Below are 16,995 nucleotides of genomic sequence, written 5' to 3'. Positions count from 1 at the left end.
GACCGTGAATTCTGAGAATCTTATCAGAGCTGAGACTACAGTGAGGCAACAGCCTTGGGCTAAAATCTCAGTAATCAACATTAATTACAATTTAATACAATATTTTACAAAATCAAAATCCACGCCAAAAAAAAAAATATATCCCCGATGAACAAAATACCAAAAATTTAAATAAGGGCAGAATCTGTGGCAGGGCTGGGCCATCTCAGAGCCTGAGGTCAAAAGAAAATTAGTCACAATGATGACCTCCCCAGGGATGGCTCTGAGCCTTACTATCACACAAGTTTGGGAAATTCTGCCCTGGACAGTTAGACTTCCAACAAGTTCTCCAGGAGACACACACTGTCTTCCCAGTTTCTTAAATAATGGTTCTTAATCTCTTAATTGCTGGTCCTTGAGCAAAGCCAAACTGAAAACTTTTGGGGGTAGGACTTGGGAACCTAACTACCCAAACCTCAGCCAGGTTTGAGAACCCCCCTGCCCGCAGGTGTACCTCCATTCTCCCTGGGAAAGCTGACACACAGGGCTCACCTGAGATCATGGCCCTCCTTACCTTCTCGGTGTCGATGCCTCTGGACATGGACCAGGTGGAAACAATATAATCCATGACTCGCTCACTCAAGCCCTTTGGCACCTGGTAGAGCTTCAGGAAGTCCCGAACGCTGTTGAGCATCTCATGGTACCGGTTGGTGTTGGCGTACATCTGCTGGAAAATGGTCGTCACGTTCCCGAAGATGGTGGCATACAGGAGAGCTGAGGAGAAGAGACAACACGTGAGTGGGCCTTCAACCAGGGCCCGAGAATGCTCATCTGGCCAAGAGCAGGCCAACGGCCAGAGCTGCCCTCTCCAGGACAGACTGTCCTGACCTTTTCAGAAGAACCTCACGCAGCAGCCTCTGGGAGTGGACCCATCAAAAGAGTTGCCTGACAGCAGGCCAGTAGGACCAACAGGTGGTAGGCAGGGCCAGGATGGACAGGACCTGGCATGACTGCGGCCAGAGCTAAGAGGCAGAGAAAAGGGAGCGGGGATAGGAGCAGTGAGACCAATTTATACTTCTTGACACAAAAAGTTTCAGCCGTGCCTGAGGCCACCAGTCAGATGTGTTATTCTGTATCAGCCCAATTCCTAACCTATCAGCAAGTAGACTTCTTCAAGAACTGCTAACGTGCTAAGTACTATGCTACCTGCTGAGGACAGGATGGTGTGAGAACGCTCAGTCCTGGCTCTCACACAGCCAAAAATATAGTGCAAAGACAGAACTTGAATACATCATCACAAGTAACTAAATAATAGCAAATCGGCCAAGAGCAATGAAGGATGTTATTTATACCTTGGCTTCACACTTACTATTAAGGTACAGGTAAAGAGAACAATCTATTCCACTGTGATGTGGCTCCTGGGGAGAAAAGCATGACTGTAATATGGCAAAAATAAAGTGGGTCGCCTCTGAGATATGACAAGTACCTACTATGTGCTCCCCTGGCTCCTCCTATGTTAATGTCAGGAAGGAGGACCATTATGGCATCACAAAACCCACCTTCTACCTTTAACTCCCATTTGCCCTTGAAGGCTGAGCTCAAGGGTTTCACCACTTCCAGAAAGCCTTCCTTTGAAGTTGACCATGACTTCCCAGACTTGAAATGGTACATAAGCCATTTTGCAACCATATGTGTCTTTCTTTGCCTGTGCCTGTATGAGTTGCTTGAAGGCTAGACCCATCTTTTCCTTGTCATTGTATCCCTGGGAGCTAACACTAAACCAGTACTCAATAAATATTTGTCAAATTAGTTTTTAATAAATAATATATATATATATTTTGTAACATTCACACGTTTTTGCTTTTTTAAAAATTGAATGATTATTGACATGATAAAATATTAAATATAATATACAATTATATTAATATAATTTATATAAAATAAAATATACAATCTGATAAGCTTTGAAATATGTATACACCCACAAAACCATCACACAGTCTGACTGAACACTTTCATCACTTTCCAAAAAGTTTCGTCATATCCCTTTATACCCCTTCCTGTTCCCAAGCGACTGCTAATATTTTCTATCACCATAGGTTAGCTTGCATTTTCAAGAAAGTTCTATAAATGTAATCATACAGTATTACTCTTTTTAAATGTTTTAGATATAATTCATGTACCATGAAATATATCCATTTAAAGTGTACAACTCAGTGGCTTTTATTGTATTTACAGAGCTGGTGATCATCACTACATCTAAGTTTAGAATATTTCCATCCTCCTCCCAAAGAAACCCCCTACCCATGAGCATCATTCCCCACCCCATCCCAGTCCCCTAGCCCTTGGCAAACAGTAATCTGCTTTCTCTCTATATAGGTTTGTCTACTCTGGACATCTCATATCAACTAAGTCCTACAATATATGAACTCCTACGGCTGGCCCCTTTCAAGGTTCCTCCATTTTGCAGCATAATTTGGTACTTCATTCCTTTTCAATGTTGAATAAATAATGTTTGACATATTGACAATCCACATTTCATTTATCCAATCATCAGTCCATGGGCATTTGGGTTATTTACTTCTTGGCTATTATGAATCGTGTTGTTATGAACCATCAGGAACAAGTTTTTGCGTGAACATGTTTTTTGTTCTCTTGGGTAAACACCTAGGAGTGGAATTGCTGGGTCATCTGGTAACTATGTTTAACATTTTGAGGAACTATTTTCCAAAGCAGCTGCACCTTGTTCTGTTCCCATCAGCAGTGTATGAGAGTTCCAGATGTCCCCAGCACCCCTTCAACACTATTATCTGTCTTTTTGATTACTGCCATCCTAGGGAGTAAGATCTGTTATCTCATCCCAGTTTGGGTGTGCATTTCCCTGATGGCTGGTGATGTTGAACATCTTTTTGTGTGCTTATTGATCATTTTTATCTATTCTTTGGAGAAATGTCCACCTAAATCTTGCCTATTTTTCAGCTGGGTTGTTTGTCATTTTATTATTGAGTTGCAAGCATTCTTTATATATTCTGGATAAAAATCCTTTATCTGATAGATATGATTTGCAAGTACTTTCTCACACCATGTGGGTTGTCTTTTCACTTTTCTTTTTGTCTTTTCACTTATTTGATGGTATTGTTTGCACATAGACATTTTTAGTTTTGAGGTAGTACAATTTGTTTATATTTTTCCTTTTGTACTTTTTTGACTAGTTTCTTATATTCAGCATAATTATTTTCAGATTTATCCATATTGTTGTTTTATGAATAGTTCATCTCTTTTTTAAAAAAATTACTTTGAAATAATTATAAATTCCCAGAAAGGTGTAAAGATAGTACAAAGAGATCCTGTATACCCATTACCCAGTTTCCCCAATGGTTCCATCTTGTAGAAGTGTTGTAGAGCGCAATGTCAAAACAAGATTTACGGGACGCCTGGGTGGCGCAGTTGGTTGGACGACTGCCTTCGGCTCGGGGCGTGATCCTGGAGTCCCGGGATCGAGTCCCACATCGGGCTCCCAGCTCCACGGGGAGTCTGCTTCGCTCTCTGACCTTCTCCTCGCTCATGCTCTCTCTCACTGTCTCTCTCTCTCAAATAAATAAATAAATAAAATCTTAAAAAAAAAAAAAAACGAGATTTACGCTGCCATGAGGTATGTGTAGGACTCTGTCATTTTATCACCTGGATAGGTTCATGTAAGCAGCTTACCATTTAGAAGACAAAACTGTCCCATCACTGCAGAAATCTCTCTTGTGCTCCCCCTTTATACTTATGCTCCCCCAGGGAACCACAAATCTTTTCTCTCTTTTTTATAATTATGCCATCTCAAAAACATTATATAAATGGAATCATGCAGTATATGAACATTTGAGATTGGCCTTTTACACTTAGCAAAATGCCCTGGAAACGCATCCATGTTGGTGCATGTGTCAATGGTTCATTCCCTTTTGTTCATGAATACTGTCCCACGGTATGGAGAGGCCACAACGATTTCTTTCAAATGATCTTAGGCTTAGCTGAAGACTGAGAGGGGAAAAAATCAGAGAGAAAGGCGTGGATCTTGATGTAAGGGAGGCAAGTCTTCAGTAGTCTATCCACTCAGGCTGAATATGGCTGCCCAAGACACTGAGGACAAAATTCTACCCAAGAAGAATTATAAATGAGGACTGGAAGGAGGGCTGCCAGTTCTAGAAAGGTACCAGGGAGTGCTTATCAATCTGAACAAAAGCAGCCAGAGAAAAGCAAAAGTAGTCAAAGCCTGAATAATGCAGACACGGCTCTTGGAAGCTCAAAAATTAACTTCTACACAAGAGGGTCAAATCTCCAGCTTCCTGCCTCCTGTATCAGCAAGAGTTCCCAGAATCCGCCTCCCAGAGCCCCCCAGCTGGCTCCCTTGCTCCCAGTGAGTCTGACTCTAACTCAATAAGCCTCTATAGCAGTCGTGGCTTGGCTCTGTTTTCTAGTCCACGATGAACCAGAGGTCATGCATGAATAGTAAGAGGTGGCTTTCTCAGGAGGGCTGCCAGAAAACTAATTTAATTTTGAGCTTAAAAATATAGTTATACCAAATCGATACAGTAAGAATAGCTCTCTTGTCCATGGCTTGAGAACTAGGCTCACATTTGAGGCACTGGGGTGCTGATCAGACCATTAAGGCAGTGATGACACATCTGTCATTTACAGCCCAGGGCCGCTCTCATGCTGGTCTGCTTCTGAGACATTCTAGAAGGAAGGACCTATTTAATTATTATCACTATTAGAAACATTATTACTATTAAAAATGGATAGTTTGCTCAATGCCGGTTGTCTAATTTTACATGAAGTGAGGTTATACATTTTTCATACATACATTTTATTTATTGCTATCTCTAGATAAAGCACTATGCCTTATGTACTCACAACCTAACTGGGAGAGATTGCCTGGAAGTCTAGCTATGGCTTGAACTCGAGTGTGATGTGGGGAGGAAGACCGGGAGACCGGGATGTCCCTGCACAACAGAGCCTCACAGGGCAGATGAGGCCCCGGATGACTCTAAATGTGAATTGGTTCCGTCCCCCCACCATCCCCCACGGTAGAAAGGCCCTTTCTCAATCCCAAGGCAAAATGCTGATTTGCCCAAGGGCAGGTTTCTTTCTCTCGTTGAGCAGTTTAAAGTTAACACTGTATCAGCAAGAACTCTGGGTCCCACCCAAAGAAAAATAAACATTAATTTCTCTGGCCCGAAATTAAAAGTTGCGGTATGGAATTTATTTTATTTATTTATTTATTTTTTAAAAAGATTTTATTTATTTATTTGACAGAGAGAGATCACAAGCAGGCAGAGAGGCAGGCAGAGAGAGAGAGGAGGAAGCAGGCTCCCCGCTGAGCAGAGAGCCTATGCGGGACTCGATCCCAGGACCCTGAGATCATGACCTGAGCCGAAGGCAGCGGCTTAACCCACTGAGCCACCCAGGCGCCCGCGGTATGGAATTTAGAGGAAGAGTGGCAAAAGGTTTTGTTTTCCCTTTTTAAATTTTCATGTTTATTTGTGCATACGTACACATACACATCGTTTAAAAAGTGGCCAAAACCTCTTTTGAAGTCTTTACTCCCCTAGATATTCTTTCTTTTCACCCAATTTCCCATTCTGCAGAAGCACCCATTTGCCATTGTATTAAGCTGATTGTTTTGCTATTGATCTTCATAGTTCAATGTCATTCTCAAGTCACCAGTCCTGATATTTCAGGCTTAGGAATTATCTGCAGGCCTGAGAATTTGCTCTCTTCGGAGAATTTCACTCTCTTCTCCCCACTGCTCCCCAATCTCACACTCATTCCCCACAGCTCTTCCCGTGGCCCCATCCTCTAATGTGCTTATAGCATCATTTCGGTTAGATCGTTATCTGTGCAGATATTACTGTAACTGGATGAGACATATTCAGAGCGAAGCCACACAGGATACTCAGGTCACTTTTCCTTTTCTACAGTGTTTCCTTTTCCCTACAGCTAATAATGGTCTTTTCATTTGTTTAGTTTGCGTATCACTGATTTGACTCCAATTCTCCCACAGACAAAAGTTCTTCCTAATATATTAAAATACCTTAGTTAGCCTATCAACGTCATCTCCATAAAGAAATCTTTCCTGGGGGCACCTGGGTGGCTCAGTCGGTTAAGCAGCTGACTCTTGATGTCAGCTCAGGTCTTGATCTCAGGGTTGTGAGTTCAAGCCCCAGCATGGAGCCTACTTTAAAAAAGTAAAGAAAGGGGCGCCTGGGTGGCTCAGTGGGTTAAGCCGCTGCCTTCGGCTCAGGTCATGATCTCGGAATCCTGGGATGGAGCCCCGCATTGGGCTCTCTGCTCAGCAGGGAGCCAGCTTCCTCCTCTCTCTCTGCCTGCCTCTCTGCCTGCTTGTGATCTCCATCTGTCAAATAAATAAATAAAATCTTTAAAAAATAAAATAAAAAAAAAGTAAAGAAAAAAGAAAACTCCCCTAGAGGCTTCTGAACTGTTCCCTTGGCAGCTGTGTAGATGTCTCGGCTCCAGCATCCTGGGAAGGAGCTTCATTTAGATCCCCTGATTCCTGTATCCCATGGTTTCACCTTCTTGATTTATTAGTTTTTGTTGGTAAAAGACATTTTTTTGTAGTTTTCTGAGAAAGGGTATATGGGAGCAACATTTTTGAGACCTAATGTTTACTCTTACAATCAATTAATAGCTGAGCTGGGTGTAGAATTCTAGATGCAAAATCATTTCGCTCATTTCTCACTGGAAGCATTTCTCCATTGTGTTCTCTTGCTGTTGTGAAGACAAAAGCATTCAGATCCTTCATTCTTCATACTGAACCTGCTTTTTCCTCTCAAGAAACTCTTCTTCCACAATGTTCTGAAAATTCATAATAGCGTGCCTTTTGCTGAGGCTCAGTTCTCATCTATTGTGCGAGGATTTCAGGAAGTCCTTTCAATCCAGGAATTTATGGCCTTCCTTTCAAGGAAATTTTCTTGGGCTACTTTATTTTCTTTCTTTCTTTTTTTAAACTTGCCTCCAGCAGATTAAAGTGAAAATAAAAGGGAAAGAGAGAAGGGGAGAAGGAAGGAGAGGGGAGAGGAGAGAGGAGGGGAGGGGAGGGGAGAAGGAAGGGGAAGGAAGAGCAAAGAAAGCAAATATGGAAAAAAAATAAATAAATTTTTTAAAAAAAGAAAGCAAATATGGAGGGTGGGGACAGTGGTGGATGGGCTGACGGAAGGATAAGCATAATAAGGACACCTTTTATTTTTAGTCAGTTTCTTTTTTTTAATCACTTAAAAATTTATTCACAGCTTCTTATTTTATGAACCCACGATGGAGGAAAACCCTAGTCAGAAAGAGCAAATCAAAGGCATTGGTTGGGGTGCCTGGGTGGCTCAGTGGGTTAAAGCCTCTACCTTCAGCTCAGTTCATGATCCCAGGGTCCTGGGATCGAGCCCCACATCGGGCTCTCTGCTCAGCAGGGAGCCTGCTTCCCTTCCTCTCTCTGCCTGCCTCTCTGCCCACCTCCGATCTCTGTCTGTCAAATAAATAAATAAAATCTTAAAAAAAAAAAAAAAGGCATTGGAAATGTAAGTAAAGCTGGTAGGTCAGCCTTGAGGCTCTTCGGTGGAACCGAAAAGAGACGCAGGAATGAGTTTTGACATAAGAAGTGTGTTTTGAGGCTGCAGTTCCGAAGCCCCTAGTTTATTCTTTGTTTACCCCTAACCTGCTCTCCAGCTCCCGGGTCTCCTTAGCACTCCAGTCTAGAGCCAGTGGGCATACCACTCCCCCATCTCTCATCACTGTCTCTTTGGGACATCGACTCCAGCTTCCTGAAGCGAGACGGGCACTTAATCTGCCTGCTGACATAAGGGAGTGAAGATGTGAAGCGCTCAGCCCTGTGTTAGCAGAGCCTCTCTGGAGTCCTGGGTGACTGGCTTCTACAGAGCTGTTAGCCCCTCACCTGCATACTTTTCATCATCAGGGAGGTAAAAAGACTTGTGGGCTTCTTTAGGAAGTCAGTTATTATTCACAAAATTACTCCTGTGGGAAAGTGTACCCCAACTTCTAAACGACTCTGCAGAGCATAATTTACTCCTAAACTCAAGAAGGCTAGAAAAAAAAAAAAAAAGCCATTTCTGCAGGTGCATCAAAGCTTAGAGATAAAGGACTAATGAGTCTTTTTCCTCCTTGTAATAATTTAAAAATCATTCCTCTCTGTGGGTAGTTTACAGGTTTATCCAAACTGACTTTGTTCCATACAGAATTCCAAAAGATATATTAAAACAGAATTTAAAGAAGACTACTCACACCTATGCTTGTTTCTGACCTAATTCCCAGCAGAATTAGATCATCAGGCCTTTGTTAGCTCTTATGATCTGGCCACTCCATTTGGCAGCTGATGGAAGATGAGCTTATGTGGATAAAACCATGTTGATACCTCTGACATCTTTCTTTTCCCCTTTTATGCCAAATACAGAAAAAGACTAAAAAAGCATGGGCTGAATGAATACACTGAGGGAATAAGTACTGATGCAAGAAACAAGTCAGGTAAAAACATAATAATTTTGAAAAGAAAATCCTTAGAAATGGAGGTAGGCTTTCAGTTGTATCCGCAAAGGATTCTCTCGGTCCCGTCATTGGTTTCCTCCAGTTTTTTGGGACATAGCTGACATACAACATTGCATTAGTTTAAGGTGTATAACATAATGATTTGATATATGTATATATTGAGAAATGATTATGTATGTTTAGTTATATAGTTAATAGTTTAGTCACATAATTAATTGGATTATTTCTTTGATGGTTTCTTTCCCTTCATTCCCCACCCCTCGGGTCTCCGGTGAATCAGGTGCTGGACTCCTAGATTAATCTAATTTTCTTATTTTTCTCTCCAGTTTCTTCCTATCACTTTATGGAAGATTTCTTCATTTTATCTTCCATTCCCCCACCCCTTTTAAGAGAGAGAGCACGCATGTGACAGGGAAGGGGCAGAGGGAGAGGGAGAAAGAGGATCTTAAGCAAGTTCCATGCTCAGCACAAGCCCAAGCCCAATGCAGGGCTCAATCGCACAGCCCTGAGATCATAACCTGAGCTTAAATCAAGATTCCGACGCTCAACAAACTGAGCCACTCAGGTGCCCCATCTTCTATTCCTTTTATTTAATTTCCAACCAATATCATACTTTTCATTTCCCTCAGGTTCATTAAATGTTGCTTTTTAAAAAATTAACATATAATGTATTATTTGCCCGAGAGGTACAGGCCTGTGAATCATCAGGTTTACACATTTCACAGTACTGAATGTTGTTTTTTAATAGCATTCTGTTCTGTTTCATTGACATTAATGCCTTTTGTCTTCTGAGAATATCAATAATAGATGTATTTTTAAGTTCTCTTACCCCTGCTTGGTTTTTATTTCCTCATTTGTGTTTGCCTGCCTTTCAGATTAGAAATATATGGTAATCCTTAGATGCCTGCTCGGACCCTTCTGAGTATGAGTGGGGGTTGTCAACTATGAGAATTCACCGTAGGGTGACCAGCCTGAAGTTTATGTTGAAGAAACTACGGTGCCATCAACTTTAGGATTGTCCTTTTGGACTCTCTGAGTTGCTAGAGAAGTCCTCAATCTCTTGGGGGTCTAGATGCTTCTCTCTCTCTCTCTCTCTCTCTTTTTTTTTTTTAAGAATTCTGGTTCTGTGTCTTAAAGAAATATTGTAGAAATTCTTAATTTGGATCTATTTATTAGACAGAGTTTCAGTTTTCCTCGGCTGCCAGTGTGTTATCCTTCTTTACCATAAAATCTGGAATAAGATTTCTGTTCATATATGATCCTCTTAGACTCTTTTATATTTGGAAAACTAAAATCTTTCTTTGGGGGAAAATTCTTGATTATTCTGCCATAATAGATCATGTATTAACTTGTAGATTTGGTGGTTTGATCCTGTTTAGTCCCTTGCTTATGTTTCCAGAAGGATTTCTTGTATTGGTGAAAAGAAAGATGGTTGGGGGGAATATTTTAGTTCTTGATGTACCTTGTTTTAAAACTAGAAATCTGTCCTGTGGCATGCAAAAGAAAGCAAATTATTTTTAAAAGAAAAAAATGTTTTTGTTTTGTTTTGTTTTGTTTTTAGAGAGAAAGAGAGTATGAGCAAATGGGGAGGAAGGGTGGAAAGGAGGATAGGAGAAGAGGAAAGAAAATCTTGGGTTCCACACCTAGTGCGGAGCCTGATGAGGGGCTCAATCTCATTACCATGGGATCATGACCTGTGCCAAAATCAAGAGTCAGACTCTTTTTTTTTTTCTTTTTTTTTTTAAAGATTTTTATTTATTTGTCAGAGAGAGGGAGAGAGAGCGAGCACAGGCAGACAGAGAGGCAGGCAGAGGCAGAGGGAGAAGCAGGCTCCCCGCCAAGCAAGGAGCCCCATGTGGGACTCGATCCCAGGACGCTGGGATCATGACCTGAGCCGAAGGCAGCTGCTTAACCAACTGAGCCACCCAGGCGTCCGACTGAGCCATCCAGGACCAGGGCAGGGTCGACATGCTTCTTAAACAAACTTTCAACTAGCCCTATTCTTAGCACCCTCTTCATCCTCACTTCTAGTGGCACTATTGCCATAATGCCTGAGTCTGGGGAAGTTCTGCTGTCAATCAAATTACTGTTTAAATCTCCCCTCCATCACCTTGGGGTTCAGCTTTCTTTGGTCTGCCAAGTCAATTACTGCCTTATAGCTTTCCACTTTATATTCCTCACCTCTCATGCTCTTTGTCCTAATGCATTAATACTCTAAAAGGACCTTTCTTTTGTTGTTGCTTTAGTGGGGTTTTGGGAAGGATCAGATGCAAATGTGTGTGTTCTGACAGCCATGTTTACTGACAACCATACAGATGGTTTACAAAGGCAATTAGGAACTGCTGGCTCTGGCCTAAGGTGACCCCCCCCACAAACCTGAAAAAAATAGTTTCCAAATCTTCAAAGCCAAGAGCTCAGAGCAATGTAGGTAGTAATCATAAAAAACAGCACAACCTAAAGGTGGGTACCATCACTGCTTGGCAGAAAAGAAAAATGAAGTCCAACATCAGAGAAACAGCATGCAGAGGCCAGAAGCCAGGGTCTCTCAGACTGCAAGGCCATCCTTCACTAAATCTGACTCCTAAGTTTCAGTGTGTGTCAGAATCACCTGGAGGGCATTTGACACAGTTCTGGGCCCTTGACGCCAGAGTTCCTGATTCGGTAGGTCTTGGGTGGGCCCTAGAGAAAGGATATCTCTAACAAGTTCCCAGGTGATGCTGTTACTGCTGGGAACCTTGAGAAGCATAGTACTATGATTTTCTAGCCTCTTTCATAATTTATGTTTTATTTCAGGATATGTTGTCAAACTCTATGGACGTAAATGTTGGTTTTGATTTGTTCTTCATGGTCAAGGTCCATTCTATATTCACCAACTTCTTTTTCCAGAGTAGTTTAGAAAGACCAAAAGGAGAGTTGCTTTTCTATAAAAAGCTCATTTCCAGGATATAGACTATACTATTCCTCCGTCTTTCTCCACTCGCTCCTTCCTTCTCTCCTCCCTGTTCCCCTCTTCAACTCTATTCCCACCCGGGCTATCCTGCCACCCCCAGACCTCGTAGATGCCAACAGGAAAAACCAAGGAAGCAGAAGCCCTTTCCAACCCCTGCTTTTGAACCGTATAGTGCCTCAAATTCAATATCTATTAAGATTATAGCTTGTTGCTGCTTATTTTAATGAGACTTAATTTCTTCATTTTTTTGAAGAGAAAAAGAAAAAAGACTCTTGTTATATGAATTTCCCCTACAATAAAATCTCCAGCCTTATGATCCTTAATTCCCCATTAGCCGCCATCTGATTAGGATGAACTACTCATTAAGTCATGTGGCTGCACTGGTGGGTTGGGGGTAAAAGTCATTAACACACACAACAATTGGCACTGAGAGCTCAAAGCAGTCCAGAGACAGCCTTTCACTTCCAAGACATTAATGAGATACAGCAAGTAGAATCTGAAAAACCAGAGAAGGAGTTCAGAAATTGAATCTTCCGCTTTCTAGGTCAAGCACAGCCCAGCACATCATGAGAGGTGAACCCAATGACTTCTGCACCCCCAGTATTATCTGATAAGGACAGGAAGATGGGGGTCTTCTGAGTTATACCCTGCTGGGTTCAAGTTCTGGCTCAGCCACTTAGAGCTGTGTGGCCAGAGGCAAATTACTCTGCTGCTTTTCCCTCCATTTCTGTCAGTCTGACAAAAGAAATATCACCTGCTCACTTCCCTGTGTTGTTGGGGTAAGGAGACGCTGTGTGAAAGTACCCAGAGTACTCAGTTGGAACAAAGAGATCTTCAAAGTTATCGTCTCTTTCAGCTGTTGTCCTGGAGTCAAATGTCAGAACACACACATGGGAGGGCATTTCACTAAGACAGCAACCTGGAACACTAGCCAGAACGGGAACTATTATCTTTTAGTTGCACAGACAGACTCAAAAGTTATCATAATAGCAAAGTACTGGAGTCCAGAGAGAGGTCTTAAACCAAGCTCATAATGCAAAAACTGAGGCCTGGGGCGCCTGGGTGGCTCAGTGGGTTAAGCCTCTGCCTTCGGCTCAGGTCATGGTCTCAGGGTCCTGGGATCGAGCCCCACATCGGGCTCTCTGCTGAGCAGGGAGCCTGCTTCCTCCTCTCTCTCTGCCTCTCTGCCCACTTGTGATCTCTGTCTGTTAAATAAATTAAAAAAAAAAATTAAAAAAAAAAAAAAAGCTGAGGCCTGCAGAGGAATCTCTAAAATCCATAAATACTGAGAATTTTGACACATCAGCTGAAATACTGACCACGTGGTGATTCTGGATGAAGCTACTCATAGATTAGGAATGACTGAAGAATTAGTGGATGCATACAGGAAGGCAGAGAGGGTAGGGAGGAAGGCCTGGGAACCAGACTTAAATCCTGGTCCTATGTCATCTGGCCCACAAGACAGCAGCATATCTCATTTTGTTCATGTAGTATTTTTGGTCTTTGCTGCTGTAACTGCTCGTGCTTATCCTAATGTGATCACGATGAGCAGACGTGAAAAAAGGTTTATATTGGTCTAGTAACCAGCAACCAGCTTTTAAAATCGTATTTCCTGTGTCTTGAAATCCATGGCTATGGATCTATCTCATTTTGGGGGAAGAAATGAGTAGTAACAAGGGGAAGATAAAAAAGTGATTACTGGGTTACTACAGCAGATCAACACAGAGTAGGAGAAGTCTGTACTTCAGAGACAAAAACTTGCAGTTTGGGAACCTGGTTTCACTACCAACCCCAGGACAATTCTTTTTTTTTTCCTCTTTAAATATCTTCATACAGAACAGAGTATAGAGTCAATAATTACCTTATAGTTTACTTTTTAGTAAGTGAGATGATGTAGATAAAATGCTTTTCACACACAGTACCTCGTACATGATAAAATGGTCAAGAAATATAACAATAATTAACAGCAGTATGTTTAGGGACCATCTCTGGAGTCATCCATTTCCTGGAAACATTTGCTTACTAACTTAATCATCTGATGTCTCAACTCAACCAACATTAACTGGATACTCAGGCATGTCATGCTCTATGCTGGGAAGCAACATGGTGCGGTGAAAATAACTTGGTCTCTGAGAAGAAAGAACCCTATTGGCCCTGCCACTTTTGGGGGGGGGCACAAAAATTTCTGTCCCCTTCAAGGGTCCTTTCTGGCTGGACTAAGAATCAAATTGACATGAGACAGATTAACAGGAAAAAATCAAATTCAATAGCATACATACAAGGAATCCACCCAGACATGGCAGTTCTGAAGACAGTCAGGTAAAATGAGGTCCATAGGTCATCTTGGACTAACAAGATGGGAGTAGGGGTCTGGGCACGGTGGGGGTATAGCTCAGTGGTAGAGCATTTGACTGCAGAGGAAAGGAAAGCATTTCACAGGGCAGTAAGAAGAGCAGATATTTGGTAATTAAATGTTTGTCCTCCTACAGATGGGGCACTCAGATAAAATTTATTTCTGCTAATAACCCTTACTCTGAGAAAGACCCCCAACTTAGATTCTTCTATGTAGTTAAGGGAAGGGCAAGAGTTTCTCTTGACCCCACAGAGTGTTGACTGTCAAGAGCTCAAAATAATCTTCATGCCAAAGTGGCTCAGCTTGGGACATCTTGCCCTTGGCCCTACAAATTCAAGTCACACAGGGCAAGGCCCTAACAAAGGAGTGTCTGCCCTCCTGGAGTCTGGGGCCTGGCATGGCACTTGGAAGCATTCTGGTTCACCAACCTGGAAGCTCTCCAAATCCTTTCCTTCTGGGTTCTTATGGAGACTTTGTAACGTAGGCACGGCTGATTTAATCATTGGCCATTGGGGAATCAAATCCATCTTCGTCCCCTCTTCCTTCCCAGAAGGTTGGGGGGGGGAGGAGAAATGGGGGCAGAGGGCAGGTAAAAGTTCCAACCCTCTAATCATGTGATTGGCTCTTCTGGCAACCAGCCCAGATCCTTAGGTGCTTCCAAAAGTCACCTCATTCATACAAGAGACATATTTATTGCTGTTGACACAGGAAATTCCGAGTTTTAGGAACTCTGTTCCAGAAACATGGAGGAAAACCAAATATATATTTATTATTACAAACCATAACATCACACAAAGGCTTCACAATGTGGTGTCAAACCAGGAACATCAGTTGATTGGGCAGTTAGTTTGTAGACATACAAATTCTCATGCCCCCTCCAAATCTACTGGATCCAAATCTCTGGGGGTGAGACCCAGGAATTTGTATCTCTTCAAACTCTCCAGGGGATTTTGAGGCATCTTCAAGTTTTAGAAATACTGTTTTATACCACATGGATCCCCACTATTTCCCTAATAAGTTTTAAGTGTAATGCTCTATTCCAAGGGAAGAGGATGGTCAAAGGGGGAAGAAATACTGGGCCCTACTGAGGAGGCAGGATGAGGCCAAGAAGGCAGTGAAACTTGCCCCACCAGACAGAAAAATGACAGAGAAACCAGGAGAGAATGAGGGAGTGATCCTACAGGTCAGTGGTACCCTGATGTAGGGGACACTGATAGGAATGACTCGACTCCACTCCGAATGTCCTAATAGCATGGTGTCCTCATTCCTCCCCAAGCTGGAACAGCTATTCCCCTGAGCACAGAAAGTGCCCCCGAAATCAGGGAATATAAAACACTCATACACTGCCTACTTTATAACAAGAAAAGCCTGAAAACTCTCACTTAATATCTTGCTAAGAATAGCTCAAATTCCTAACCACGCTGAAACTCTGCTGTGTTGGTGAATGTCACTTAACAAGCAAAATTCTTACAGGGGAGACAGAAGGTTATTTTCAGCCATTTCTCATCTGTCGAATAAAACAACAGCTCCCACGCCACGGTACCCCATTATCCATGCAGTCTGTGCCACCTCATTTCAACCACTGTTTTAATAGCACCACAGATAAAAGCATAACAATTTCCACAGGCAATTACCTCTGCAAATGAATCAAGAAGGTCAGACACAGGTTGGAAAGGTCTCCAAATAATCTGCTACTTCCACTTATTTTGTGCTTGCTGTTTTCCTGATTGCAAGGAGACAACACTTAGTTACAGTTATACCTGGCTGAAAAGGTAGACTGGCTTGCGGCTTTCCCAACCTGGGTCTTGCTTGATGTCATAATGAGAGCCCGAAGTTTATATTTTGCCAATATGAGTCATCAAAGAGAATCTAATTAACAAACCCACTTAAAATACATAGTTTTTTTCCTAAAACCATTTAAACAGGTATGTTAACCTTAACTGGGCTCATTTTCTGATAGTAGTTATAATTCCTGAAGCTCAACATTTTGTTTTTCTTCTACATCTCAAAACAACTACAAAAAAGAAAAGAATTTTTTTTTCAAAAGGCACTAGTATCACCGTGGTGAATTAAATTGGAACAGCACAATGACTGCACAAAATCTTTTAAAGAAATACCTCTTCCAGTAATAGTTAATAGAAAGAAATTAAAATCACTTTCTCCCCTGTTGACCACTCTGATCTGGACACTTCAGCATCTCGTGATTTTCCTCCGTGAATGACGCGCAGTCTTCGTTTTTCAAAGGAGCTCTGGAATCACATGGTTGCTAAGTGACGCTGTAGGTCAGAGTGCCTCTCTCTACACTGACTCCAAAGTACTAATTACCCTGAAGTATTGTGCCCCACCAGGCTTTCTACTAAACAGGTTGCCAAGGACGAGAGAGAATTGGTAACTCTCACACTGGACAGAGATTTCCTTCTTTCATGAGTTTGTGGTTCTCATCCAGACTCTGCTGTTTAATAGCTGTAAGCCGAGTGACTTCACCCCTTTGTGCCCAGGAGGCCCAAATACTTGTTGAAAAAGGGAATAAGAACAGTAATAATCACAACTGGATTGTATACAGCTTTTAGGGTGTACAAATCACTGTCCCAATCATTTTGCATACATGGTTTATCTTCCTGATAGATACTATTATTATCTTCCTTCTACTGACACATCTGAGTCAAGAATGTTTAAGTGATGTGCCCAAAGTCACACAGCTGGTAAATGACAGATGGGGGATTTACACGCTGGCAGGCCGACTTGGGAACCCGTTCCAGCACAGCGCCAGACACCGCTCTTAAACCCAAGTCTGCTGTGGGCCAGCTACTGCTCCCATGCCTCAAATACACTGACTTGTCTAAATCTCTTAACAGCCCTAGGAGGAAGGAGCTGTTGGGAGCCTTATTTGTAGATAGGCCACAGAGAGGTTAAGTAACTTGGCTAAAGTCACACAGCTAGTAAATATGGTGCTGGATTCAAACCCATCCCATGCCTTGAACATTTATACCAGGGTTTCTCAGCCTCAGCCCCATTGATATTTTGGGCCAACTCATTCCTTGCTGCAGGAAACTATTTTTTTATGCTAAGATTTTATTTACAAGCCTTCTTTGTTGTACAGAAAATAAAAATGCTGTTATAGTCTTGATGTAACTAGCAGCCACTGATGGCTGACTCA

General features: G+C 42.1%; 1 protein-coding gene across 2 annotated transcripts in view; it reads right to left on the bottom strand.

Annotated features, from left to right (window-relative positions):
- The window catches only part of KCNH1 (potassium voltage-gated channel subfamily H member 1), a 376,651-nt gene that overhangs the window by 114,102 nt on the left and 245,554 nt on the right, over window positions 1–16,995 (bottom strand). For both annotated transcript variants that reach the window (XM_044267467.1, XM_044267468.1), the window contains exon 8: window positions 554–753. In XM_044267467.1, the coding sequence (XP_044123402.1) occupies window positions 554–753 (200 nt within the window). The remainder of the gene's footprint in view (window positions 1–553; window positions 754–16,995) is intronic.

Source organism: Neovison vison, chromosome 10 (genome assembly GCF_020171115.1).
Source record: "Neovison vison isolate M4711 chromosome 10, ASM_NN_V1, whole genome shotgun sequence".
Classification (NCBI taxonomy): domain Eukaryota; kingdom Metazoa; phylum Chordata; class Mammalia; order Carnivora; family Mustelidae; genus Neogale; species Neogale vison.
The sequence above is the reverse complement of the archived record's forward strand: the minus strand, read 5'-3'. Positions and strand labels throughout refer to the sequence as shown.